The sequence below is a fragment of the Passer montanus genome, unplaced genomic scaffold, assembly GCF_014805655.1.
Source record: "Passer montanus isolate IOZ18808 unplaced genomic scaffold, ASM1480565v1 scaffold72, whole genome shotgun sequence".
Taxonomy (NCBI): domain Eukaryota; kingdom Metazoa; phylum Chordata; class Aves; order Passeriformes; family Passeridae; genus Passer; species Passer montanus.
This window is the reverse complement of record NW_024372370.1, coordinates 1,878,125-1,904,671: the sequence shown is the minus strand read 5'-3', so window position 1 is coordinate 1,904,671 and position 26,547 is coordinate 1,878,125. Positions and strand designations below refer to the sequence as shown.

The 26,547-nt window shown below is 36.8% G+C and overlaps 1 protein-coding gene across 1 annotated transcript in view; it reads left to right on the top strand.

The window, feature by feature from the left end:
* The window catches only part of TM9SF2 (transmembrane 9 superfamily member 2), a 30,449-nt gene extending 6,151 nt beyond the window's left edge, over window positions 1-24,298 (top strand). Inside the window, exons 4-17 of the mRNA XM_039730454.1 lie at window positions 676-803; window positions 6,729-6,858; window positions 8,400-8,524; window positions 9,484-9,595; window positions 11,475-11,554; window positions 11,663-11,771; window positions 11,895-12,027; window positions 12,284-12,403; window positions 14,547-14,604; window positions 15,248-15,407; window positions 16,851-17,002; window positions 18,025-18,136; window positions 18,745-18,916; window positions 22,940-24,298. Coding sequence (XP_039586388.1) covers window positions 676-803; window positions 6,729-6,858; window positions 8,400-8,524; window positions 9,484-9,595; window positions 11,475-11,554; window positions 11,663-11,771; window positions 11,895-12,027; window positions 12,284-12,403; window positions 14,547-14,604; window positions 15,248-15,407; window positions 16,851-17,002; window positions 18,025-18,136; window positions 18,745-18,916; window positions 22,940-23,007 — 1,659 coding nt within the window. The 3' untranslated portion in view covers window positions 23,008-24,298. The remainder of the gene's footprint in view (window positions 1-675; window positions 804-6,728; window positions 6,859-8,399; window positions 8,525-9,483; window positions 9,596-11,474; window positions 11,555-11,662; window positions 11,772-11,894; window positions 12,028-12,283; window positions 12,404-14,546; window positions 14,605-15,247; window positions 15,408-16,850; window positions 17,003-18,024; window positions 18,137-18,744; window positions 18,917-22,939) is intronic.
* The last annotated feature ends 2,249 nt before the right edge of the window (window positions 24,299-26,547 follow it).

Genomic DNA, 26,547 nt, shown 5'->3' with positions numbered 1-26,547 from the left:
AGTAATGTATGCATCCAAATGTAACCAAAGGACATCAGAATCGTCTTGAAGATGATTTTCACAAGGGCTTTATCTGAGAAAGCTTCAGCATCTGAAATTCCACATGATAAAAATCTGTCAGTTTAACCTAATTGTAACTGTGTGCTTTGCATTGTGGGGCTCTAGCCTGAAATGCTGTGCAGGTTATCTTCTCTCTTTGGGATCTGACAAAACCTGATTATTGCTGCTCAGCACTCTTGTTTCTTAGAACCAGATCTGAAAATATTGCAGCCATAAAACGGAAGAATCTAAATGGCATTAGCTTGCTGGTCTTTCCTGCTGACTGAAGCTCTCACATTCTCTTCTACAGAGGTAGTAGGAGAGAAAGTTACCAATCGAAGCTGCTTGTGACAGCATGGCTGCTGGGAGGTCAAATGACTTATCTGGTAAATCATGGCAGAAAATGTCTTAGTAACAAGGAGCTCTTGCTGTAGGGCTCCTACAGTGAGCATAGGAGGGGTTTAGAGCACACACCAATATAAAAACCTCCTCTGGAGGGTTGACGTACCTACTGTCAGTAATTTGTTAGGTATTTTCATTATAATACTATAGGCAATGAAATGTATAGGATAAATTGTTATGTACTAAGACAGTTTGTTACAGTCTTTTTGCTCATGAGTCTTTCATTTTTCTTAGTTCACGTTCAACAAGAAGGAGACATGTAAATCTGTTTGTACAAAAACATATGATACCACAAAGCCAGAAGACAAACAGAAATTAGACTTTTTGAAAAAAAGTATGCTACTGAATTATCAACATCACTGGTAAGTTGGTAAGTCTGAAATTCAGATTGGTTAGTGTAGTATGTTGGTGATAATTTAGTTTATACTTTTGTATTTTCAAGTTAATATAGATGGAACACTAGATATGTGCACTTAATTTCTTCCCCCTCTGTTTTTGCATAAAATGTTATATTGTTTTTTCTTCATAAAAAAAATTTCTTCACTTGAAGGATAAGCATTAGGAGCAAAGGAAATGAATCTGTTTCTAAACACAAAGCTTTGTGCTTATTGTAAAATACTGCTGGTTTTTTTTTCAGCTGTACATGTAGAAGTTAGTCCTGCCTTAGCTTGAGAAAAGTCTTACTGGACCTTTATTCTGTTGCTATGTTGTCCTTGTTTTCCTTGAGAGCCCTTGCACTCACCTTCAAATGCCGTGTCCAGGAGACAGGATCATCAGTTCTGAAAGACTTTTATGCAATGTTTGTTTCTCTTCTATGGATGTGAAGGGAAAGGTGGCCAATGAAAACTAATTAATGAAAAAATGTTGGGGAATGCATAAAGGCTTGATCCTTTCCTATTCTCTGGGCCTCTCTGTAACTATCTGATTGACCTTGGAGCATGCTGGGGCTCTGTTTGAGCTCAAACATTGAATCCTCGTCAGACGGGCATTAAGGGTGGGGCAAGGCTGACTGTGTGTGCTGAATCTCAGGGACATACTCAGTACACCGCACCCACATCCAAGAGCTGTGAAATGTTTATCAGCAGGCTCAGTCTTGACACTGGAAATACCCAGCCATGTTATCGGTGTTTATTTAGTGCTTGACGTGTTGGCACGCTCTGCCAACAGCAGCTTTCAGGTGCAGGAATAGAAGGAACAACTTGGGCATGAGTTCCTGAGGCATGTCTTTGCAAGGAATGCATGAGCATCATTAACTGATGTCACTCATAGATAAGCCCTAATTCCAAATATGGGCCTCCTGCTTTATGGGAACAAATGTGTTGGTCTTCATCTAATTGGATTTAAACTTTTTGGGTATTTTAGTGAAAATGTAGGCTGAATGTTGCCACTGTCATTAACTGTTTTTCTGTAATGTCATATTCCATTCCTTCAATTTTGAAAGAAATTGAAGAGGAGAGGCTGAAAAGGGCAACAAGTGCATTTTCTACTGTTCTTAAGAATTGCTATGGGATATCCCTTTGTGGGGATAAACTGTGGTTCACTGACGTAAATATTTCTGGGGACCTCCTGGAAATGAGTGTAGTAGGAATTTGATAGGTTATGTCAGAAGGGTTCACAGGCAATAGTCATATGTTCAGGTAGGTGAACAAGGAAGCCATAAAGAAACTCTGAAATGTACAGCTACTTTTGCAGGGATTTGAAGTGTGTATGCTAATGCCAAAATATGTGGAGCTTCAAATGTGCTGGACTTGATTATATTCCTCTTAAATACTCCATATGTTTGTAATATTTGCACCACTTTGAATTTCAGTAATGCATGTGAGTCTGGCATAAAAGACTCAGCTATAAAAGGTTGTGTATGTTTTGGTGTGTAACTTAAAAATAGCTTCCCAAGACTATGAAGCTTGAAACAAGTTGTTTTTTTTTAGGAAAGGTCATAATTTAAGTTGATAGAAGCTGAAACAGAACTGTGTAAAATCAGTCAAACAAAAAAGTACTTCAGACTGGTTTGGGTTGGTTTTTTTTTCCCTGTAGATTAAATTGTTTAAAAAATATACTTAGTGTATTCAAGTAGACATTTGTTTTTAACTGGTGTAGCTGACTTGATAGGACTGTTGAGGTTTAAGTAAGATATGATTCTGTTTTTCAGTGTGAAAACTTCCCTTGAAATTTAGGTTATTTCTTCATTCTTTTAGTGGCATATTTACTATTTTTTTTTCTCTCTGCCTACTGCCCTAAAACTTAGGAACCAGTGGAAAATCCCTGGTTATGTCTGTTAGTCCTCCTTAGCCACAGGTTCACAAAGTGGCCGTGGCTGGATTTTGTGATTAATGATGCATGCTCCAGGAGTATGGTACAGAGGTATGTTGTACAGGGATGAACAAGGTAGCATAAGTGAGGATTCAGTAGAGGGTTATTATCCAGCTTCAATTTATCATGAAATTCCTGGGAACACAGATGGTGCAAAATACTTTTAAGGTTTCAAAAGCCACTTAATAAGATTAGGAATTGACATACTGAATTGGACTCAACAGCTATACTGATATCTTGGCTGACAATGTTCATCACCAGATGTTCTTGAGAGACATATAAGAACACTGTTGAATAGCATATTTTCTCCACATGTATAATCTCTTCAAGTCATTTTAAATTTGAAGATTAGCTGTGAAAAATGATTTGCTACTTAAACTATCAATTTGTTCTGGCATTGCTGCTGCTGCTTGAAGGCAGCTCAGTATGTCTTTGCTGCATAGATGCAAAGGAAAGCCTTTATCTAAACCAAACTTACATGCAATATGTTAATGTTGCCTTGTTTTGATTAGGAGGTGAAAACACTAACAAAAGCAAGCAATCTCTCTAGCATATGTTATGGAGATAAAATTTCAAATATACAAGCACAGAATTGTTTGCATTGGAAAAGACCTCTAAGATCATTGAGTCCAGCTGTGTGGTGGGTCGACCCTGGCTGGACACCAGGTGCCCACCAAAGCTGCTGTTCCACTCCCCTCCTCAAATGGACAGGGGAGGGAAAATGTAGCAAAAAGGTCAAGATAAGGACAGGGAGAGATCACTCAGGAGCTACTGTCATGGGCAAAACTGACTCAAATTGGGGAATTTAGTTTAATTTCTTACCAGTCATATCTGAGAAGGGTAATGGGAAATAAATCCAAATCTTAAAACTGCTTCTCCCCACCACTCCCTTCTTCCAGGCTCAACTTCACTTCCAGTTTTCACCACCCCCTTCGTACAGGGGCACAGGGAATGGGGATTGTGGTCAGTTCATCACTCATTGTCTCTGCCACTCCTTCCTCCTCAGGGTCAGGACTCTCCATACTCTGCCTTTGTTCCACTGTGGGGTTGCTCCCATGGTAGAATTTTTAATGAACTTCCCCAGTGCAAGTCCTTCTCATGGGCTGCAGCTCTTCAGGAACTGCTCCAGGTGTGGGTCTTCCAGTGGGTTCACAAGTCCTGGCAAACCTGCTGCAGAGTGGGCTCATCTTTGCATTGGGCCACAGGTCCTGCCAGGAGCCTGTTCCAGTGTGGGTTTCCCATGGGATCACAGCCTTCTTCAGGGCACATTCACCTGCTCTGATGTGGGGTCCTCCATGGGCTGCAAGCAGGTATCTGCTGCCCTGTGGTCCTCCATGGGCTGCAAGGGGACAGCCTGACTCACCATGGGCTGCTGGGGAATCTCTGCTTCTGTGCCTGGAGCATTTCTTCCCCCTCCTTCTCCATTGACCTTGGTGTCTGCAGAGTTGTACATATTCCTACTCCTCTCTCCGGCTGCAGATGCTGTTGTGAAGGGGTTTTTCTCCCTTTCCTTAATCTATTTCCCAGAGGTGCTCCCTCTGGTTACTTATGGGCTTGGCCTTGGCCACCAGGGATTCTGTGTTGGAGCCAGCTGGCACTGGCTCTCTCAGACACAGGAATTCTTACAAAAACCTCTGGCAGTTATTACAAAAACTTCTATACCCCCCTCTCAATCAAAACCTTGCCACACAAACCAAATACAAATGTCAACCTAACACTGCCAATTTCACCACTAAACCGTGTCCCTAAGTGCCATATCTAGGCTTTTAAATGCTTCTGAAGTTGATGACTCCATGACTTCCCTGGACAGCCTGTTCCAGTGCTTGACCACCCTTTCAGTGAAGAAATTTTTTCTACTATCCAACCTGAATCTGCCCTGGCACATCTTGGGGCCATTTCCTCTCTTCCTATTGCGAGTTGCCTGGGAAAAGTGACTGACCTCCACCTTGAACATCTGTCATGCGTTTGAAGATAGCAATAAGGTCTTTCTTGAGCCTCCTATTCTCCAGTCTAAACAACCCCAGCTCCCTCAGCCACTCATCATAAGGCCCTTCCCCAGTTCTTTTGCCTTTCTCTGGATGTGTTCAGCACCTCAGTGGCTTTCTAGTTGTGAGTTGCCCAGACCTGGACACTGGATTTGAGGCGCCTCTTCAGTGCCGAGTATAGGGGGACAATCACTGTCCTGATCCTGCTGCCCACACTGTTGCTGACACAGGCCAGAATGACACTGGCCTTCTTGGCCACCTGGTCTTGCTGCTGGCTCATGTTTGACGTCTCTGCACCAGCACCCCAGGTCCTTTTCTGCTGTGCAGTTTTTCAGCCACTCTTGCCCTAGCCCCTACATGGGGCTGTTGTGAGCCACATGCAGAGCCCAGCACTTGGCCTTGTTGAACCTCCTGCCATTGGCCTCATATAATATGGTCAAAGTGTAATGAATCTTAAATCTGGAATACCTCCTGATTTGGAACATCATTGTGCCCTGTAGAAGCATGGTGAAGTAAGTAGGAATTGGTGGGTGCTGTTGCTGCTTGCAACTGCCATAATCTTTGGAATGTCCTGAAAACCTGGCAACTCTTGTTTTTGTAGGGCCTGTCTTCACCTTTTCTATTGTGTCAATATAAACCAAGGATACTGCAGTTTATTTCTGATGGGTAGCCACTGGTAGGGATTATGCAGCTCTCTCATGTTGTGTGGATAAAGGCAGCACATACCACTCTTTTCTCCCGTCTGCTGATGTGTTGTGAAAAGTGGCACAAATTTAAAGGGTGTTCCAATATGCAGCAGATTAAATAGTGCTTTGTTTTTGTTATCTGAAGTCATAATTCCTTTTTAATTACATATTTGAAAGTATCTTTAAGACGCTTAATTGTAAAGACATTCAGGAGCTTGGTAAATTGTACAAAATTGTGTTAACTTCCAGTGGGATGTCCTTTTTCTGGTTTAGTGATGCACAAAATGTGGCAGTTGTCTTCATATATTAAGTTTATTAGTACACCTTTGAAAATATACCTTGGGCAATTAATGCTGGCATATACTGAATTTTAAGTCTTCTTTACATGACATATTTTGGGGATTAATCTTTTAGCTGCTTAAAACACTTCATAAAACATATATTGGTTTAGAGTCTTCTAGTAGTTCCTTTTAAGAAGGGACAGAATCCTTTATGTTTATCCTCTGTATGTTTAAAAGTATGTTTTTGGTTTTGACATTTGTACTGTTAGTTGCATGTTAAATACAGTTTGTATCTTACTGTCTTATAACTTTCTGCAATGCATCATGGGAGTGTGCATTTCCACAAATTTTTAATTGAAACTGACCTATAAACCCCTAGTTTTAGGTAATATGAGTATAAATCTTGTGAGGCAATAATATAAAAGCAGCAGGTTTGAAAGTTATTATTTCCCCAGTTGTTTGGTGGCTTACAATTTTTTAGTAATGCAAATAATCTACTTTAAATGTTTCATACTCTTTGGTAGCTATAAATGAGGTTAATGATTAGTAATACACTTAAATAGCAGAAAAAAAATTAAGAGTGCCATGAAAAACATATTTTGCAATGAGGAAGCTGGAGAATTAATAATATGTGATATAGGATTTTTAAAAAATGTTTTGTTTTGTCTTGAAATTGTCAATTTTAGCTGGTTTAGCAAATTTGATTATTTTGGCCATTATTTAAAGACAAAATAATAAGTTAAATTGTTACAAATTTGGACTGGGTGAGTTTTTGGCTTTGGGCTCTTTTTGTATGGGGGCTTCATGAAACAGTACAGTGAATAGAGTGGTTTCAGTTGAAGAGCTCCATGCTTGTAACTCGTTTGGAACTTGGATTAGAATCAGTGCAATTCCATGGGTAGTATTATTTTTGCAGTTAATATTTCAGTAAGGAATGTAACAAAGTAGATTAATGTCAATCTGGTTTTGTTTCCATTACATTGTGTATTTTGAAAAATTGTGAAGTGTCGCTATGTCATTTGCAGGATTGTGGACAACATGCCTGTGACGTGGTGTTATGACGTAGAAGATGGCCAGAGGTTCTGTAATCCTGGTTTTCCTATTGGCTGTTACATTACAGAAGATGGCCGTCCAAAAGATGCCTGTGTTATTAATGTATGTTTATGCAATTATATATTTTTAATATCCCATTCTTACTAATTTAGAGACTAGCATTTCTCCTGTGTCATGTTTCTAGGGTGAGTCCTTGCGATTTTAGAAACCCATGTTCCCTAAAAATAGGCAAGTGTTTTGTCTCTGCATGTACCTCAGTTTGAAAGCGTGATCAAAGCCTAAGAACCTTGTCTCTTAGGCTGCATAGTACAGAAGAGCTCTGAAAGATCAAGGGGTGAATGTGCATAACATTCAGTACATGTGGAGGGTAAAGGTGTAGGAAAGTATGTCATCCTTCACTGCCTAAGAAATGGAAGTGTTTGAAGGCTTGGACTTGACATTTTTGCGGGATAGAAGTGTTTTCATGGAAGCAGATTTGCATGGGTGTGTTTGTGCCTCTGCATACTTTTGGAAGGTTTGCTTTCCCTAAAACTGGGAGCTGATGGAAAAAGATAAAAAATTTCTGCATGATCAAATACTCTCTTGTGATAGATGATGTAGTGGTGGAGATCCAGATCAGTGCACTGAAAGCATTATGGAGATAAGAATACAACAGAAAGTCCAGAAAGTCTTTTAGACTACCACAGACCTCTTCCATGGCAAGGTCACTGAGAACTTGGGATAGGTTTTTGGGTTTTTTCAAAATGGTTGGTTTTATTTAATAGATCTTACCAAAGATAACAGTTTCTGTGGTTGCCAGTTTTGTTTAATTGCCTCCATAATGAGCTGGTTTCAGAGTCTCCATGTGAGTGGATGCATTTATGATCAAATATGTAATCTGGCAATATTATTTTAATCTTATTTTAATACTTGCTTTTAATAAAAGGAAAATAATATTTGAAGAAATAACTGATGTACTGTTGAAGAACATTTAATTTATGTAACTATTCTTATAACTGGGGGTGCTCTATAGAAAGGGTGGGGATAGAACCCTTAAGAGTTTCTAACTGAACTTCAGTAGCTATAGCTGTTAAATTACTTGTGAGTTTAACCTCTTTAACTAACTAAATTCCAAGGTGATGTTTCCCTTCACCTGAGGTTTGCATTCAGCATTCTTGGCTGCTGCTTGCTGTTCATCCCTGTGCATGTTTGGTTTCAAAGCTGGTTCCGCCACACACAGCATTTATTTGCATTGTCTTGGCAGGTTCTGTTTAATTTCTGAAAAATATACTCATTGTTTTGAAATAGCTGATGCTTATGGAATGCTTCTAATAACAAAAGTTCTCGCACAGTTATTCAGTTTGCTATTTCAGTGAAATAGGACATCTTCAGTTAAATTTATTAATAAATATATATATTAAATATTTTAAATTAATTTTTATACTTTTCAATTTTACTGTTCTTAGCATTAACTCTTCTAACTTATGTTTTTAATGCAAGAAGGCACTTACTGTCTTTATAATTTCCAGTATCTCACATTCATATTTTAGAACTTCTTGACAGAAAAATTATATGCAGTCTAAAATTCTGTTATGCAGACTTCTGTTTAAGGCTTTGAGATGTCTATATTTTTTTATTATTTAATATTTAATATAACTTTCCAGTCAGAATTTCATGAAAAGGATACCTTTTATATTTTCAACCATGTTGACATAAAAATTTATTACCATGTTGTGGAAAATGAAGCTCTGGGAGCAAGACTGGTTGCTGCTAAACTTGAACCAAAAAGGTTAGTAGTTGAAAGTAACTTGTCATCAAAAAGTGATCCATCCCAAGACACTTGCTTTGATCTGGGAACCTGCTGCTAGTCAGAAATGCTTTCAGATATGTGACCTGTGGATTACCTCTCCTCTTGATTGATGTAGTGTAGTTAGGACAGTCTTACATAATTTTGTAATTTGATGGACCTTGGTGCACTTTTTCCTACTTGGACCAAGAAAAGATAAAATGAAACCTGTAAGTGTTTGTGGGGTGTGATGAGTGTGTGTGTGCATGCATGTAGAAACCTAATTTCCCTACCAGGGAATATTCTGTCTTGTATCAGAACAGGACATCAGTGCCTGCTGCAGGCTTGACTGGAGTGCAAGATTTGATCTCTTCAACAATTGGGATTTGTATAAAAAGATTTCACAGATACACTCATCAGTTGTCCTGGTGTCTGTGTGGCTTTTGCACAATTAGTGTCTGTTGCATTATTTCTTAGCATTTTGTCTTTCATGGTATAACTAAGCTTCTTGCATTGTTGGATCAGTTGAAAGTATTTTTTCCTGACAGAAATTAGTAATTCTGGTGGTCTAAATTTTAAATGTTTTGGAGGTTCATAACAATGGATCAGTTGAAAGTATTTTTTCCTGACAGAAATTAGTAATTCTGGTGGTCTAAATGTTTTGGAGGTTCATAACAATATTAAGGCTTCTTCATAACAGTACTAAGGCTTCTTTCATTTTTTGGTACTCTATTTTAGAGACTGCACTTTTTAGAAGAGACAAATCTTGTTTAAGAAGTTCAAGTTTCAAAAATTCCTGAGCTTAGGATATGTTCTTTATGAGTTCTGAAATTTATGAGACATTAAGTACAATTCTTATATTTAAGGGAAGAATCCTTGGTATGCTTTTCTGGGTTGAATTAATTCTTTCTTAAGAATGTTGTCAGTGAAGTGGCTTTCATTCTGTGTCTTTCTTCCTGCAGTTACAAGCATACTCATGCAGACAACCCTGATTGCTCGGGAGTACCCATGGATATAAGTAATAAGGCCAGTGGAGAAGTCAAAATTGCATACACATACTCAGTTACTTTTCATGTGAGTACTAAGATTTCTATGGTAGTTACCTCTTAAAATCATGCATTAATACTCTGAATTATAAATATGGACAATTAAAATTGGCTCAGAGTAGTAAATTTGTAGTTTTAAAACTTTGTTTGAACTGGAATGTTGGAGGTGGCTTGGGATTTAACCACATACATTACAGTTTTGCATATCAACACACACAGAGTAGATGTGAAACACATGTGGTTTTTAAGAGTCACACTTTCCACATCTGCCTAGGTTGTCTGGTAGATTATTTTTCAATCCAAGTTCTTAAGTCTTGAGAAATTGTGTGTTTCATGTAGGTAGGTTGAAGCTGATAGTTTTATGCCCTCCTGCTGCTAAAGCTGCCTTCTCTTTAAGGTCTTCCTCCCGTGGAATCCTTCAAAAGAGTAGGAAGCTGGTAGTCTTTGTTCTAGTACTTTCTATTTAAAAGCAGAGGAGCAGTATGTCAGGCAACTGCAGGCAGCAGTGATAGTTGAGTATTTCTCATTCTGCTGACAAGAGAGGGAGGTTTTGATTTTGTTTCGGTTTTCTGTAGATGGTGTTTGCTGGACAAATTGTTTATCAAAGTTCCCTACTCTTTCTCAAACTGTTTCCACTCTGAGTTCAAAATAAAATAAATAGTATAAAAAGTATACTCAGGAGGGATTGTATTATGTTAATTCTATATAATGATGTTTTGAGAAATTATATCAGTTGTGGTGCTGAAATGAATTTGTATACCAAAAAGCAAGTATTTCTGGAAACCTGTGAGAAGTTAGTAATTAAGAGTGACCTCAGCTTCATATTAATTTATTGTTTTTCCTTAAAAATGGCATGCCCAGCTATGTGTGTGTAACTGTCTTGTGCACAGTGTTATATCAATTGCAGATAATCTTCTGAATTTCTATTGGGTTGGCAGACCAGGTTATTTCAGAAGACAAAAAAGGCAGTTTAGATATGAGGAAAAATGCAGTTCTGTCTTAGAGTCATTGATACTGGTTTAGAAATTTGTAGCTTCCTTTGAGACTGGTTTTATTATCTCAGTGAACTGTATACGTGATCTTGACTACATTCTTTAACCTACTGGGTTTTTTTCAGAATCTGGATTTACTGGAAAGCACTCTTGCATGTTATAAATTACTGAAATAACAGCCTGTCAGACACCTAGCCAGTTTTGTTAATTGGTTTGTGTAATGGCCATTTCACCTTGATTAGCACTGTCTTTTCCTTTTTTCCTGTTACTCTGCAAAATGAAACAAAGAAATGTTCTTTTTGGAGTGTTTTTTATCAATGAATGTTCATTTTGAATAAGTTTAATCTGTTGAAATGCCTGAAGGAATAATTTGCTTCTCTCTACTAGCAGTGTAAGTTCTGTAGTATTGTCTCCACACCTGTCCTGCAGTAAAAGCTGTTAGTGATGGGATTGGTATTTCTTACTGAAATGAACTTGTATGAAAGCAGAGGATAATCTGGACAGAGCATGATCTAGAGAGTGAAGTATCATGCTGGAGACTGTATAGCATAGCTTAGTTTCTTGATATATGGACTTACATGTACTAAAAAATGTATGTTCTTTCATTATTCTGCTAGTCCATTCCAGATGAACCAATATGGTTCTTAAAGGGAGGATGCACCACTAAATTATTTTGGCAAGCCTTAATTTCTTAAGAAGACACAGGTGCTCAAATTCAGGAAATATTTTGGTTTAGATTCTATGGTCAAATCTTAGGTTTGCTCTAGGTAGCTATTGTTAAACTATTCCCTGTAAGGCATGGAACTCGAAATTTAATTAGTCACGAGATTAAAGGTTGCTTTGCACAAACATCAACTTTGAAATGTATGAGTTGGATACTTACTGTATCTGATGTTCGTGTGTTTACTCTTTCAGGAAGAAAAAAATATCAGGTGGGCATCAAGATGGGATTATATTTTGGAATCCATGCCTCATACTCACATCCAGTGGTTTAGGTAAGGAGGAAGTTTATTGTACTGAAGTGTTTACATTGCAGTTTGAATGATGATTTTCATTAGTTTTTTTTTTCTTTTTTTTTTTCTTTTTTTTTTATTTTTTTTCAGTATTATGAATTCCCTGGTGATTGTCCTCTTTCTGTCTGGAATGGTAGCTATGATTATGTTGAGGACACTCCATAAAGATATTGCAAGATACAATCAAATGGATTCCACTGTAAGTCTAAAATACAGCTCCTAAAATTTATTTGCAACGTAATTTTTCCAGTTAAATGTGTAGCTGTAACAGGCTATTTAAGTTACAATCTACTGTATTAAAATAGATGTGTTTCTTTTACAGGAAGATGCTCAAGAAGAATTTGGCTGGAAACTGGTTCATGGTGATATTTTCAGGCCCCCAAGAAAAGGAATGCTGTTGTCAGTTTTTCTAGGCTCTGGCACACAAATCTTAATAATGACTTTTGTTACCCTGTGTAAGTAAAGTGGGGAGGATTTAGTTGATTGTACGTGATTTTTCACTGCTAACTGCATGGTGCTAGCTTGTAAAAATAGGAGTGTTCATTTTGTGTAGAAATTTCATTAAAGTCATTTGAAACAGCTGAGCTGATGTAGTAGACATGCAACTTAGTATGCACAGATTATAAGATAACTGATGTACTGGCTCTAAGTCAAACATATAGTCTAATGTTTCTAACATCATTTCTGAAATTGTGCATCTCTGCTTCACAGTTTTTGCTTGCCTGGGATTTTTGTCGCCTGCTAACAGGGGAGCTCTAATGACCTGTGCTGTAGTTTTGTGGGTACTGCTTGGAACTCCAGCCGGTTACGTTGCTGCCAGATTCTACAAATGTGAGTAATAGTTACTGAAAATGACAATGCTTAAGTTCATTAACATACACTATCATTACAGAACTGATTTTTATTTTGCTGCACCGTTTGTAGCTTCCCTCAGGGCAACTTGGGGAAATGTACTTACCTTAACAGAAAATATATGTAGAACACTTAATATAGTTACACTGGTTTTGATGTAATCATGCCTAAGGACCCTGAATTGCTCCTGCTGTTGTGTATTTGTGAAATTAAATAATATTAGTACTACAGTCATTACATCTTTACATCAGACTGTTTTCTGCTTCTGTTTCCTATCACCGTGGGGACTGTGTAAACCTGCATTGAGTTTTAGCCGTGGATGTTGTTTGGTAACGCACAGCTGCACCCCCAAATCGTGAACCTCAGTTTTTGCATGCCTGAGATTTCTGACCTCTTTTTAGCTAGCTCCCAGGTATTTTGGAGAATAATGCTTATTGGACTGTGGCTGGAGCACAGGGAGAAGGACTGTTAGGTGTTCTGTAGTTGCAGAAATCAACCCTGTGGTGTTTGGGCCCCTAACAGCAGTTAGTTGATACTGTTCTCCCTCACTGATCTCAGCTGTTGTTTCGAGACCTGTCTGTCTACCAGCCTCAGATGGTTTACCCCTGTATCCTCTGATTTATTTTAAGGTGAAGCGTGGCATTCCCCATACAGCTTGTTTTAATTACCTTACTCAAGGTGAAAGGTTTTTTGACTGAGAGAGATGGACCTTTTGGACTACTTTAGTTGTGAATATACACAGCTAGAGGAGAAGTTTATTTCAGAACTTCAGCTGGCAGTAGATAATGGATATCTTTCTTCTTACCATTTTGTAATTTTTGTGTGGGGATAACCAGTAGGAAAAGTGAGTTTGTGTCTTGTAGGGAATTCTTTGCATAGTGGTGGTGATGTAAAAGTGAAGTATTCCTAATATCCAAGCCAGTTAGACTTAAACAAAAGGAAATTTTAATACTAAGAGCATAATTGAGGATAGAATTATTCTTTATATTGTGGTGTATACTGTGTGTTTTGAAGGATATTTTGAAGTGTATTGATGGTAAATTGAATCCTGTGTCTTTGTTGGAAATGTAGTTATTAAGGATAAAATGTAATATTTTACTTATTGGTAATCACTTAGTTGATACTTGAATGTTGTGTTTAATTACTAAGATGGTGAATGACTGATCCAGAGATATTTTTGTTATAAGAGGAAGTGGTTTATTGTAAACATGAATAGGGTTTTTTATAGTATACAAATAATGTGTCACATAAAAAAACATGCAACTGAAATGAATATCCAATTTTAAAAATCAGGTGGTTTTTTTTCAAAATTGCATTTAAAAAGCGAAACTTGAGTTGAAATTAAATGGTTAATCTTAATAACTGCTGTCATGTTCTACCAAGTTTTTATGAAGAAATAGAAACTTAATTAAAATCACTCTAACCATAATCACTTCTGACTCTTGAAATAAAGAAGCATGTCATTATGGCAGTGCTCAGATGAAATTATCAGCTTCACTGCACTCCAGCAGGATATTTTCATTTGAAAGTGTATTGACTAGAATTTTTATCAGCATAGTGCAAATTCATAAAGATTTTCTTTAAAAAGCTATCTTTGGTCTTTTGGTATCACCACTGCTTAATGCTGTTAAGACTCGAAAACATCACTACTTCTGTAAGCGTGTTAGTTCTGACTCTCCTGTAAGATTCATAGGAAAGAATTATTTCAAGAAAACTGTTAAGCATGGTTTTCACATATTTATGTATCTTTACCTACTGAAATCTGCAGTCAAATGCTAGAAAGCTTAAATTTCTTAATCACTCCAGGTTTAAAACATTTTTTAAAGATTTAAAAATACTGCAAATCTGCTCCCTCTTTTTAGTAGATAAAGTCATCAGAAACACAGTTTTAGTTGGATACCTTTCCTGACCTTGGTCTGAGACGTTTTGCTTTGAAGTTCTGTGGTTAAGCAATAGGATAAGGAAATCTAATTTTATTACTGAGTATTTACTTTACTGGTTGTGGGCATGATAGCACATTATCTGGGTATTTGCAAGCTAAGTATAACAGGTAAATGGACTGGAAAATTAATAGTTGAGCTTAATGCATGTTTTAATATCTGTCAAATGTTTTAATATACAGCATTTGGAGGTGAGAAATGGAAAACAAATGTCCTGCTGACATCATTCCTTTGTCCTGGGTAAGTTGAGAATATTTTCGTGATTAAGGGAATTAAATTGCTTCTCTGATGTGCATAGCTAATTGTTTAGGTTTCAGCTATAGAAGTAAATCTTATATTGTCCCTTTATTCTGGAAACTACAAGAGTATCATGGTGCTTTTGACAAAGATGAGTATGTTAGGGGCATATCATCCTTAGATTTTTTTTGGTAAGCATTTTGTTTACTCTCACCACATGAAAAGGTTGATTAGGAAACAGCATTAAGATAGTAAGTTTTAGGCCCACTTTTTCATTGTTTTCTTTTATTCTCTGGACTGCACTATTCTGACCACACTGTAGTCAGTCTTATATAGTGTCATATAATGTATAACCACTCTGATAATTTTTTCCACTTAATCACAGCAAGCAGTCTTACCCTGAAGTGTAGTTAAGACAAGCATATATTTGAAATAGCTTAGTTGGAACGTCAGTGCCTGCTGGAGTTCAGTCCCACTAGATTAACAAAGAATTGCTTGTCTGATCTCTTTGTTTTCATATTTTGTGTGTGTCATTTGGTTTTAGCAGAGATTCGTGCTAAAATCTCAAAACAGTGCCATTGTTTTGTCAAGGTTACTAAATGTTCAGAAATATTTCTGTGCTCTAACTGTGCTCTGTGTTTTTCAGAATTGTATTTGCAGATTTTTTTATCATGAACCTCATTCTCTGGGGAGAAGGCTCTTCAGCAGCTATTCCATTCGGTACCTTGGTTGCTATTTTGGCACTCTGGTTTTGCATATCTGTACCACTGACGTTTATTGGTGCCTATTTTGGGTTTAAGAAAAACGTAAGTGTTTCTGAGAAGTTGTTTTTTTAAGTGTATACATGCATAAACACACACAAATATTTTTCTCTGTATAGGCCATGACTGAGGTAGCACCTAAGCTAGTTGCACTGTTGGCTCCAGTTCAGTTCAGTTGCTTTAGACCTGCCTCAGATAACCAGCCTTGATATTCCAAGGCTGTGACAATGGTTGGTGGCAGTGATACTTCTCTGCAGCAATTTGGGTTGTCATTGTATTTGAGTGACTGCTACAGATAAATCAGTGATTTGAGCATTTTTATTTTAATTAGCATCTTTTTCATATACTAAAACAAGTACTTGACCCAGCAAGCATGAGGGAAAGCAAATTATACATTTCTGGGTTTCGTCATGTATTTCTTGTTCCTGTTTGCCCTCTACAATGAGGATGCTTCCTGATCAAATTGCTAGAGTTCTGTGAAATCTGTTTGCGTAAGTGATCTGTAAATGGTTATCTCTGCTTGGCAGAAATTAATTTGATTTACTGCTAAACTAATCAGTTTTACATATTTTTATGAGGGCTCTTTGTGATCAAACATTTTATAATTTGGTGACCAAATCAGTAAATAATTTTTGTTTTTTTCTTAAAAAACTGTCTACCATCCCAACAAATAAATTTCTATAAGCCCAGATACAATTTGTGGGTTTTCTCCTGCATAGGAAGTCAGGATTCTGTCTCTCTGTAGATCTCCTGTAATACCTTCAGAAAATAGTGTTTTAGTAGGCACGTTTTAATTCAGTGGTTTTTTTTTCTGATGACCATGTTGAAATTCCATCAAGTTCCCCTGCATTGTACAGGTGTGTACATCTCCTTTTAAGGAAGGAAGATTTGATAGGCTAATAAGGCAAGGTGGTAGGTGTCACAAAAACTTGAAAATCAAATCAGAAAGGAAGTATCTATTGATGCTTTTGATATAATCTGTATGAAAGGTGAAAGATGCAAAGTATGCATGTATTTTACAATGCCTTACTTTGTTTTCTCCCACCATGCTGATCCATGCGTGTGTTTTAAATTAGGATTAAATTGCCAGATTGAGTCCTTTCAGTTAGTTTATCCTAGTGTGATTCTTAAAGCAAATTCTGAAAAACAACATGCAGGAATTTCTAGAAGGTGAAAGCAGGAATCTGCACCATCACAACCCCAGCTGAAATGTGGTAAATCAGCTCAGGCTCTGTAACAGATGAGAGATAGGCAAACATTAAATGGGAAGTCCAAAATATCTGTCACTATGTTTTCAGTAAGAGCTGTCTTTTTGCAAGTTTGCCAAGCAAGTGTTGGTAACTAAGCTGTAGCAAAAGCAAATGTAGTGTAGCTGGGTATGCACATGCTCAAAATAAAGAGTAGACTTTTTGCCACCACTCATTACAGAAAGAAAACAAAAAGGTTTGATCTTTTATTTATTTAACTGTTTGTTATTTTTGTTTAAAGGCTATCGAACACCCTGTTCGCACAAATCAAATTCCACGTCAGATTCCTGAACAGTCGTTCTATACAAAACCATTACCTGGCATTATCATGGGAGGGATTCTTCCTTTTGGATGTATCTTTATACAGTTATTCTTCATTCTCAACAGTATTTGGTAAGTTCATAATAAATTGAATTTTCTCTGTCATAAAAAGCAGTAGTTCTTAGTGAAAGTTTTTCTTCGAGATGCTTTCCCTGATTATTTGAGGATACAGTGCTATCATCATACTGGTTCAATAAAATTTAAATGCTAAGATATTTTTAATATTTTATTATTTCAGAGATACTCAGTGCCTGTTGTGCTTGTTGGGGTGTACAGAGAGGTGGCTGTGATATGCTTAGCAATTTACAGCTGACCTACCTTCAGATAGTTTGTTGTTTTCTCATGCTACTCTTGTGACTTCATGTGGAAATGGCTCTGAAGCTGATATGTGGCATATAACTTGACAGTAGTAAAGTTGATTTTAATAAACTTGAGATTTTTTGGTAGTTACTAGTCTAGAAAAGTATTACTACTCTTGGGAGGAAAAAAAAGAACCAAGAACAAATTCTTGTGAAATATTTATTAAAAAAGAGGAATTATTTTAAAAAATAAAGCACCATAGACTAGTCCAGTATAAGTGAATTTTGATGTGAGCTCACTGACAAACTAATCTACTGTGAGGAATTTGTCTTCCTTCTGGCACAATTTAGTTATTGGATCTTGTTAAACTGTTTCTGAACCTTGAATATGTGCCTCTACCCAACACAGACAGCTACAGCATTTGACATTTCTTGTTATTTTGGAGCTTTGCCCCTTTGATTGAAATGTGAGGTGAAATCCAGGTTCTTCTGAAGTCAGTGGAAGAGGTCATGCTGACTTCATTGGAACTGTGATTTCACCATTATGTTTAGTCATTTCTTTCTCTAAAATCCCAACCAGGGCAATGCTTTGGCCTTGCTTTCTCAGTGTTCTCAGGCTGAGCTGCCAAAGTTCCTATTCTTTAGTTAGAAAATAAATTAGTCAATTGTATGGCTGCACAATTGACAGTATTTCAATAGGAAGGGGAAATACTTAAGGTGAAGGTGATGTTACTACCTATGAAGAAATAATAATAACACAATGGCCATTTTAATTTGTTTTACTCCCTTTTATAGGTCCCACCAGATGTATTACATGTTTGGCTTCCTGTTTCTGGTATTCATTATTTTGGTTATTACATGTTCTGAGGCAACAATATTGCTCTGCTACTTCCATCTATGTGCAGAGGTAGGAAATATTTCCTCTCTTTTCAAACCTGATACTGTTCTAAGAATGATTCAAAAAATCTTAATGCTTTTGTAATTGAAAATAAGTGTTCCAGAATTCAACATGAACACTAGTGCTAGATGAGATGTATTTAAACCATGTCTTTAAAAAGTGAAGTAGGCTACTTTTGGCAAAACTTGTAAGAAATATTAAAATCTCGCACTGAGTATTACTGCTTTGGATATCACATCTTCAGATTCTCACTCACTGTTTTCTGAAGGTGCTAAATTAATCCATTAATTTTGTTCAATCAGAGTGCATTTTGGACATGCCGAACCTTGGAAAAAATATCTCCTTGGCTGGAAATAAGTACATCTGGATTATTTAGGGTTTTAGTATTTTGTGTATTTGCTATTGATCTTTAAGTTACTTATCTCTAATTTTGAATGGTGTAATTAAAGCAGTATTGATTATATATAGTTCTGCTCTCTCTAGATAAAAAGCCCTACAAAAACTTACTTTTGGATAAAGTCATAATAGAGAAAGTAGCTCTGCATTCACTAGGAGGGTCAGTGGGCTAGAGGTGTACACAATATTTCTCATGCATTTGTATTTTTTCTCACTCCTAGGACTATCACTGGCAGTGGCGTTCATTTCTCACTAGTGGCTTCACTGCAGTTTATTTCCTAATATATGCAATACATTATTTCTTTTCTAAACTGCAAATCACAGGAACAGCTAGCACCATTTTATATTTTGGTTATACCATGATTATGGTTTTGATCTTCTTCCTTTTCACAGGTAAGTGTATTGAACCTGAATTTTAAATTTTGAATCTGCCTTTAGTTTTGCACAGTAGAATCCTTTGCAAAACTGATCTTGATAGAGAATTATAAATTTATGTATGCCTTTGATTTTTTCCAGGTGTAGCATATTGCAACTACATGATTACAAACTTAAATAAAATAAATAAGTGAGGATGAGGCAAAACTACTGCTAACTTGAGGTGTGGCCTATAATTAGGCCTACAAATATGTGATAAATACTTTTCCAGATTTTATTTTTATGATAGTCATATGACAAACTCAGTTTTTTACAATTAGTTGTCTTCGGAGAAGCACACTTCAAATCACACACTATCAAGTATAAAGTTACAGTGTCAAGATAAAAACTGCAGATTTTATGGAATGGCTGGAAAGAAGAGAGGAGAGTAAAGTTTGACAAAGAATGCCTTTTTTAAAAATTTGCTCTCTTCCAGAATGTATTTACCTTTATCCCAAGTGCACTGAAGTGGCGTGGGAAGCAGACAGAATTTCTCTAACTTTTTTTTTATAAGTCTTGTCAGAACCTTGTAATCTTCATTGTGAGTGTTTGGAAAATACATTTGTCTTAGGTGCTGCATTTCAATTTCCTCTTCAGTAATTGAGATGAGGTCATAAAATTTTCCATTGTAATCTTCAGTCAGACAGAAATAGCCCATGTTTAGGGTAGAAAAATGGCAGTGAAAATTCAAGAAGTCTCCTTTCAAACTGATGCAAGAAGGCAGCAACTGCCAACTCCTCAAAAAAAACTTTAAAATTCTGTGTTGTGCTCCAGCAGCATGCAGTCTATCCTTGTATACTCTGCCCTACAGAGCAGTATTTCTGAGACTACTTTGAACTGATCAATGGTTTAAATAATTTCAGGCTTCATGTTGATGATGACTTTTAATGATTCCAGAGGCTTGGACATGTATCTGTGTACAGGCACGATCTTTTGAGGCCTCCTAGACTACAAATGGCTTGTCATCAGAGCTTTTAATACAAATCTCACTATGACTATTAAGCAGAATTTTCATTTCCACTTAACCTAGGAGAACAAAAATAGTGAAATAAAAAAGAACTAAGAATGGTGTTCATTTTAAGTTTGAGTATTTCAAAGACATGTCCACTTCAGCTAAGGAAATATTGAAGCTGTTTGTGGACTGAATGCAGATGATGATGAATGGGAGCAATGGCCTGCAAGGATTTTCTTGGGTCATTGCCTGTTAAAATGAAGAAATAGGACTCGAGTGCATTATATAATCTCATTGAAAAGTGATCAAGCTGTGTCCCAAAAGTGGTCAGTTTTATCTTCCATCCTTAGTTTTAAGTCAGTCCAATGTATTTTGACCTTGCTTGCAGATAGTTTGTAATTTATGCATCTCTGCTTTTATTCACATTTCTGTACCAGTTTGCAAGTCATTCTGAATGCATAGATCAGAAATTCTGCCTCCCTTGCTCAGGTTTTCTTCTTTCTCATCCTCCTTTTCTCTTACCCCCTTTACTTCTGGTCTGGATGCACTGATAGTTTCATTGAACTAAAAAATCCTGGGGATGTGTAGTTGTTCAACTAGAAATGAATGTGTACTGCTGTATGCAGATCAAGTGCAAACTTACAAAGTAGTGTGAAAAATAGTAAGACCTTACATAAGTGTAAGGGTCAATTAATTTAGTTTCACCAGCTTTTCCAACAGGTGTTCAGCAAGTCTGCCTGTAATAGTGAACAGTTTTGCCCAAAACCAGAATTGTGTTTACCCTGTCTCCTTTGTTCACTCTGTTCACTTCGGATGTATGCACTAATTCTGGAGCAGATTGATTCAAGATAAAGGGGATTTACAATCATTTTCTATGCTGAGACATGGTTTAACTGCCTTTTTGCATCTCAGATACCCATATAATTTCCATCTTTTGCCCTTATTCTTTTGAGTCAGTCATGTCACATGACATTGTCTAGAGGCATTAAGATGTGTCCACTGCATTCCCTTTTTCCTTTGCTCACGTGTTCACTTTCAGTTGACCAAGTGGCTGTGCAGCACCTGCCAGCAAATTTTTAGGGTAATTTCATAAGCATGCAAAGATGAGGTGGTTTATTCTCAGCCCCTTTCCCCTGCTTTTTGTGGCAGTCATTTGTTTGTAATTGGGACAGTGGAAATGCAAGTCATCCTGTGCAACTAGAACTAAGTTTTCAGTCTGTATGCTCTTGCTTTTTTTAAATTTTCAATTTCTATATTGAAATCAGGGGAGGATACACTTGAGGTAATTAATTACACAGAATTGTAAAACACTGTGCTTAATGATTTTTTTCTACTTCCCTCAAGATTAAGTGCAAATTACCTTCTAATTTGGGGAAATAATCTTATTTCTTAAGATTTGAGAAGAATTTTGTCCATTTAGGTTGATCTGAATGTAAAAGCAGATTATGTTCAGTTCTCTGAGATTTACTGAAGTGCTCTGAGATAAGGATTTACAGAAGAAATCAGAGGTAGGGTAAAGGTACAGGCAGTCCTCAATTTTTTTTAAGCAAAAGAACATACTAGCAATTTAGCAAAAACTGCTCCCAAAGGCAACTGACTTCCCATGTCAGGATGATAAAAAAGCTAAAAAGGAAAAGTCATAATTGTTGTATGAAAACTGTTCTGCTGCTGCTTACTCATCTGTGAAAAATTGTCAGGATTGGGAGGAAGGGTTTTGATGATGCCCTGCTGCTATGTCAGTGTAACACATGCTTCAGGCACTTGCATCCATACTGCATTCCAGGTCATTGATCAGACTCAGCAGGCAGAATACCAGGAGCTACATGACAAATCTTTGATTCACAGCTGGGATCACAACTATGTATCATAGTAAATGAATCACTTAAACATCAGTAGTTTGGCAAGCGTAAAGTGAAAAAAAATGACCATGATATCATTCATGGTTCCTTTCAAGCTTCTATAGACAACAAGTTACCACACAACTTTTGTTGTCCCTCTTACCAGATGTAAAACAAAGCAAGTTTTTTTCCTCTAAAGAACTTCCTTGATGCTTGTATAAGTTAAAGATATAATTTTAGAAAAGGTATTTAGGTAAAAATCAGATAATCTTCAGGGCTTTTTTCCTGTCCTAGTTTTTGTGGGAAATGAAGGTTCCTGTAACAGGTGTTCTGAGCTGCTGTTTAATCCAGTATCATTCTGATTGAGACTGAATTTTGATGTAATCCAGTTAGATTAACAAAGCCCAAATATATTAACTACTTCACATTCAAAATACATTTTTGTTAGAAGTTTCTTTTGGAGTTACACAAAAAGAAGGGATGAAGCCATTGTTTTTATTCTGTAGAAGGATAATAAGTTATCAGGGAAATGGTCTTCGTCCTCCAATTATAGTTCAAATCTGTGTGTACCTTTTGACTGTTGTAAGTATTTCAAAAGTGTTTATTTTTAAGGTATGTAACATATGTTTTCATTAGGATTACAAGTTGTGTAGTAACTGTAGTTACTACACTAATCATAGTTATACTATGGTTTGAAATTTGTATTAAATCACTCTGTGGAGAAATAAAGGTAGTGCTCTAGTTTTCCAAGACCTTAAAGTATTACTAAGTAATGGGAACTCTGATAATGTTATTATGTTTATTAAACATAATAACAATGTTCTGACAGCTGAGCAGATCAGATAAAGTGTGTGTGAGTAGTCACTGAGAAAGGGTGAAATGGAGCAGTGTGAAGGAGTGGGACTGCAGCATACTGGAACAACAAGAACGAAAAAGTCAAAAGAAACATCTTACTACTAGAATGTTCCACAGGATGTGGAAGCTGCCATGAGCAGTTCTGTGCTCCTGAAAATGAGAGGTTACAGAGTAGCTGATGCCTATAAGGTCCGGGTATTGTCTGTAACTTTCCATTATGTGATCTGATTGATGTACTGAAGGCCAAGGACAGCAGATCACATATACATATATCCTGACTTACACACTACAGAGAGAAATTAATGTCTCCTGTATCTTAGTGTTCTAACATGTCATTTTCTTTTTTCTCTCTTTTAGGGACAATTGGATTCTTTGCATGCTTTTGGTTTGTAACCAAAATATACAGCGTAGTGAAAGTCGACTGAAGAAACCAATGTAAAGAGTTAACACAGAAGAGGTTTAATCTTCAATAACGTAACTTAAAAACCTGGTCTCATTGATGAACTTGAGCTTTATCAGAAGTATTGGCTTCCTGTTCTTTGAGAATGATACTGAAATGCACCTACTTTTCCACTAACGCGTTTGTATTGTGACTTAACAACCTGTTTTCATTCAAACCTTAATGAAGATCAGAGTTACGATATTTATGCATTTGTAAATACAACTGTACTTCAAAAGAAATGTTAAATTCTAATGGCAGAATAGAAGTGGCTGTATTACACAACATAATGATACTTCTGATCAAAGTACAATTGTAAATAGGTTTTTCTAGCTTGGTAGGTGGGATGATTTATTTTTCTTTGAGGGAAATGAGAACTTTTTATTATGCTAACTTTGAAGGATGACTCTTAAGAAGTGTTGCTTTTAGTCTGGATGTGATTTTTATTTTTTACTGGTGTTACGTCCATAAATATTCTGATTTCTGTGACTTAATTAGTTTTGGTGTTCTTGGCCTTTTAAACTATGTGCCTCTGAGTCCTTGAATTTATAAATTCATAATCCAATAAACGTTGTAAAAATGTCTTCATTGACTTATTACATATTAGAAGTTCATAAAAATATGTAAATACAATTATATTGAAGACAGATGCTTAAAGATTGCATAGAGTATTTTATGGCATTTTCTATGGTTTAATGTATATTGACACACAATTAGATCTGCAAGAATTATTATTTGTGCTAAATGGCTATAACATGGACATGTGATTGTGGCGCATGGGAACTAAATTATACACACGTTTAACAAAACCTCTCTGCAGCATTAATCCAGTCCTTAACCCAGAGATTGCTATGGAGTGTCACTATGTTGAGAAGATCTTACAATGCATGAATCAGCATTCTCTGCTGATCTTGCTTTTAGATCTCAATGATGCATATTCTATAGAGCAACTATTGCTGACTGTACTTAATGTAGGTTAAAAATAAAAGAAAATTACTATTTTTGCCTTATATTAAAAGACTAATGTCAATTTTGGATGACTGGCATTAAACCTATATTTGCCTTTTTTTGGAAATTGAGTATTTTGTTCAAACCTTGTTTGGTAGTTTCAGATTCATAACACAATTTGTCTGATAAAATTTTATTTAAAATTAAACTTCATGTACCAATTGCCATTCATAAGGTTGGGAGGGTTTTTTCTTAACAGTTTGCTTTTCTATAGGACCTTAACCTGATGATGCTTGAATATTGGACCAAATAAAAATGTCCTTGGTTAAGGTAACTTGTCGTTATTAACCACCCAGAAGTTGGCACATCAAGGTTTCAGGAGGCATTCCCACAGTTGCAGTGCTCCATGACCCTTCCCAAATGAGCCACAGCCCACTGCTCTGCCTTTTGCCAGACACAGCTCTGCTCAGATGTGGACAGGTTTGTTCTTGTGCCCCTCCCAACATTTAGTCACTAGGAAATGCTGATTTTAGGTAAATCTTCCATGCTTTATGTTCAAAATAGGAGAAGGGTGAGTATGGTAAGTGTTTGCTCTTTACTACTGCAGTGAACTGTAGTATGACCCTTGATTTAAATGTTTAAAACTATAAAATTGAATAATCTTCATATCCCTGGTTTTGTGACCACCTACTGTATAGTCACTGCCTGAGATCACTGGTAGTTTTTACACAAATAGGGATGCTTATTTGAGAAACGTGAATCAATTGTCTGCTAATGAAATTCAAATTTAAAAAAACAGATTTTTGTGATGTATTTACAATTGCTGTTTAAAAATCAGATTAATAGAAGTCAGATGAAACCACTGTGGTTTGTATGTGGGTTTGAAACTGATGGGTGTATTTTCCTGAGGATTTTTCTACAGACTAGTTGACAGCTCATGGCAGCTTCACAAGTATTTTATTTCCAACTTCAAAGCCAGTCGGTGAAATGTGTCACTATCTTCTGGAATCTGAACCTGCTGCATACACAGCTTTTCAGGCAGCCTTGCCTTGTAATAATTGCAGCTGTTTTGCAATTGCAGTGTTTCAGTGTGGACTACTTGAGACAATTCAGAACGTTTAATACATCACAGATTTTACAGAAGAGCTGTTCGAAAGTTGTTTTTGCCCTTGTAACACATTACTGTCTCAGATAATTTTAAATATTTTTCTAGAATTTAGGCTTTTGGTGTGTGTTAGAGCATTTAAGTGTTCTCCTGTATACTGTATCTGTTTTCCTCTTGGGAGACCTGGTTTTTTGTCTAAACTTTCAAAATACTGAGCTTTTCCAGAATCTCAATGTATTATCCAGTATTTTCTTAAATTTCACTTATGGCATGAATGTCTGAGAAAATGTAAGTTAATCGGAGGGTTAAGAGGTAGGACAAATTGCTGAGATGCAGGAAGACAGGGCAAATTTGGACAAAACACTTCAGAGAAGTGTCAATTTTTTGGTGACTGATAAATAATTTTAAAACTTACTGTTCGGAGTCTGAAAAAGAGTTGCCATCGCTGCCAGATTTAGTCTGAAAGGAATCCTTGGTCCAAATCATACTTTGAAAACGTGATATGGGAGTTGGTGTCCTGATTTTCTTTCTCCAGAAGAAATAGGAAAGCAGCTTTATGGCCAGCTGTCACTCACCTGGCAGGCTCATCGGGCCATCTTTAGTCTGTAGCTTCCCTTCTTATCCAGAAGCTTGGTTGTGTTTGAATACCTGTGAGAGTCCTCAGGTTTCTGCGAACATACAGGTTGTGTGTGCCCTCAGCTGCTTGGCTGGATCTTGTAAGCAATGTTATAAATATTAGTTGACTGTGAACCAGTCATAGTGTCTTGAGGCTTTTTGTGCCATTTTCAAGCAGTGAGAAATTACTTCAGGAAAAGTCTGGAAGTGAGGACAAGAGGTGAAACGACAAAATTCTGGCAGCACCTGAGGTGCTCAGTTACACTGATCTGAGTATCTGGAAGGGCTGGGAGGCACCAACCCAGTCCTGTTTGAACTGATATACAAATCAAAAAGGTGAAATGTGGATGTGAAATGTTTTGCTAATACTGGTAAAGGCAAGAATACCAATCTCTGAACAGGCTGGAGCACATCTATATTTCAGGCTATGGGGAAGAAGTGACAGACCTTGAAAGGGAGTGGTTTTAGTGTATATGGCTTTGGTCCGTGGAGTGAAATTGTGGCCAAATTTTTCTGCAAAGCTTTGTGAGAATGCTGGGGAGGGGCTGCTGCAGCCAGTCCTGATGACATGGGTCATGCAGAGTTAAGTCAAAGCTGAGGTTTCTCACTGAATTGTTACTCACCTGATGGAGATCTGGAGTTTCACAGGTAAAAAGTAACTTGCATGAAATTCTGTAATTGGAAGTATGGTAAATCCTTAAAAGCTGTAAAGCTGTAGATGGTTTTGTGTTTAATGGCTGATAAAGCACAGCAGTGACCATAGAATCACAGAATGGTAAAATAGTCCAACATACTTTTCCCCCCTGCCCCTTTTTTGTTGGTTTTTTTTTTTTTTTGGTGGTTTTTTGTTTTGGGTTT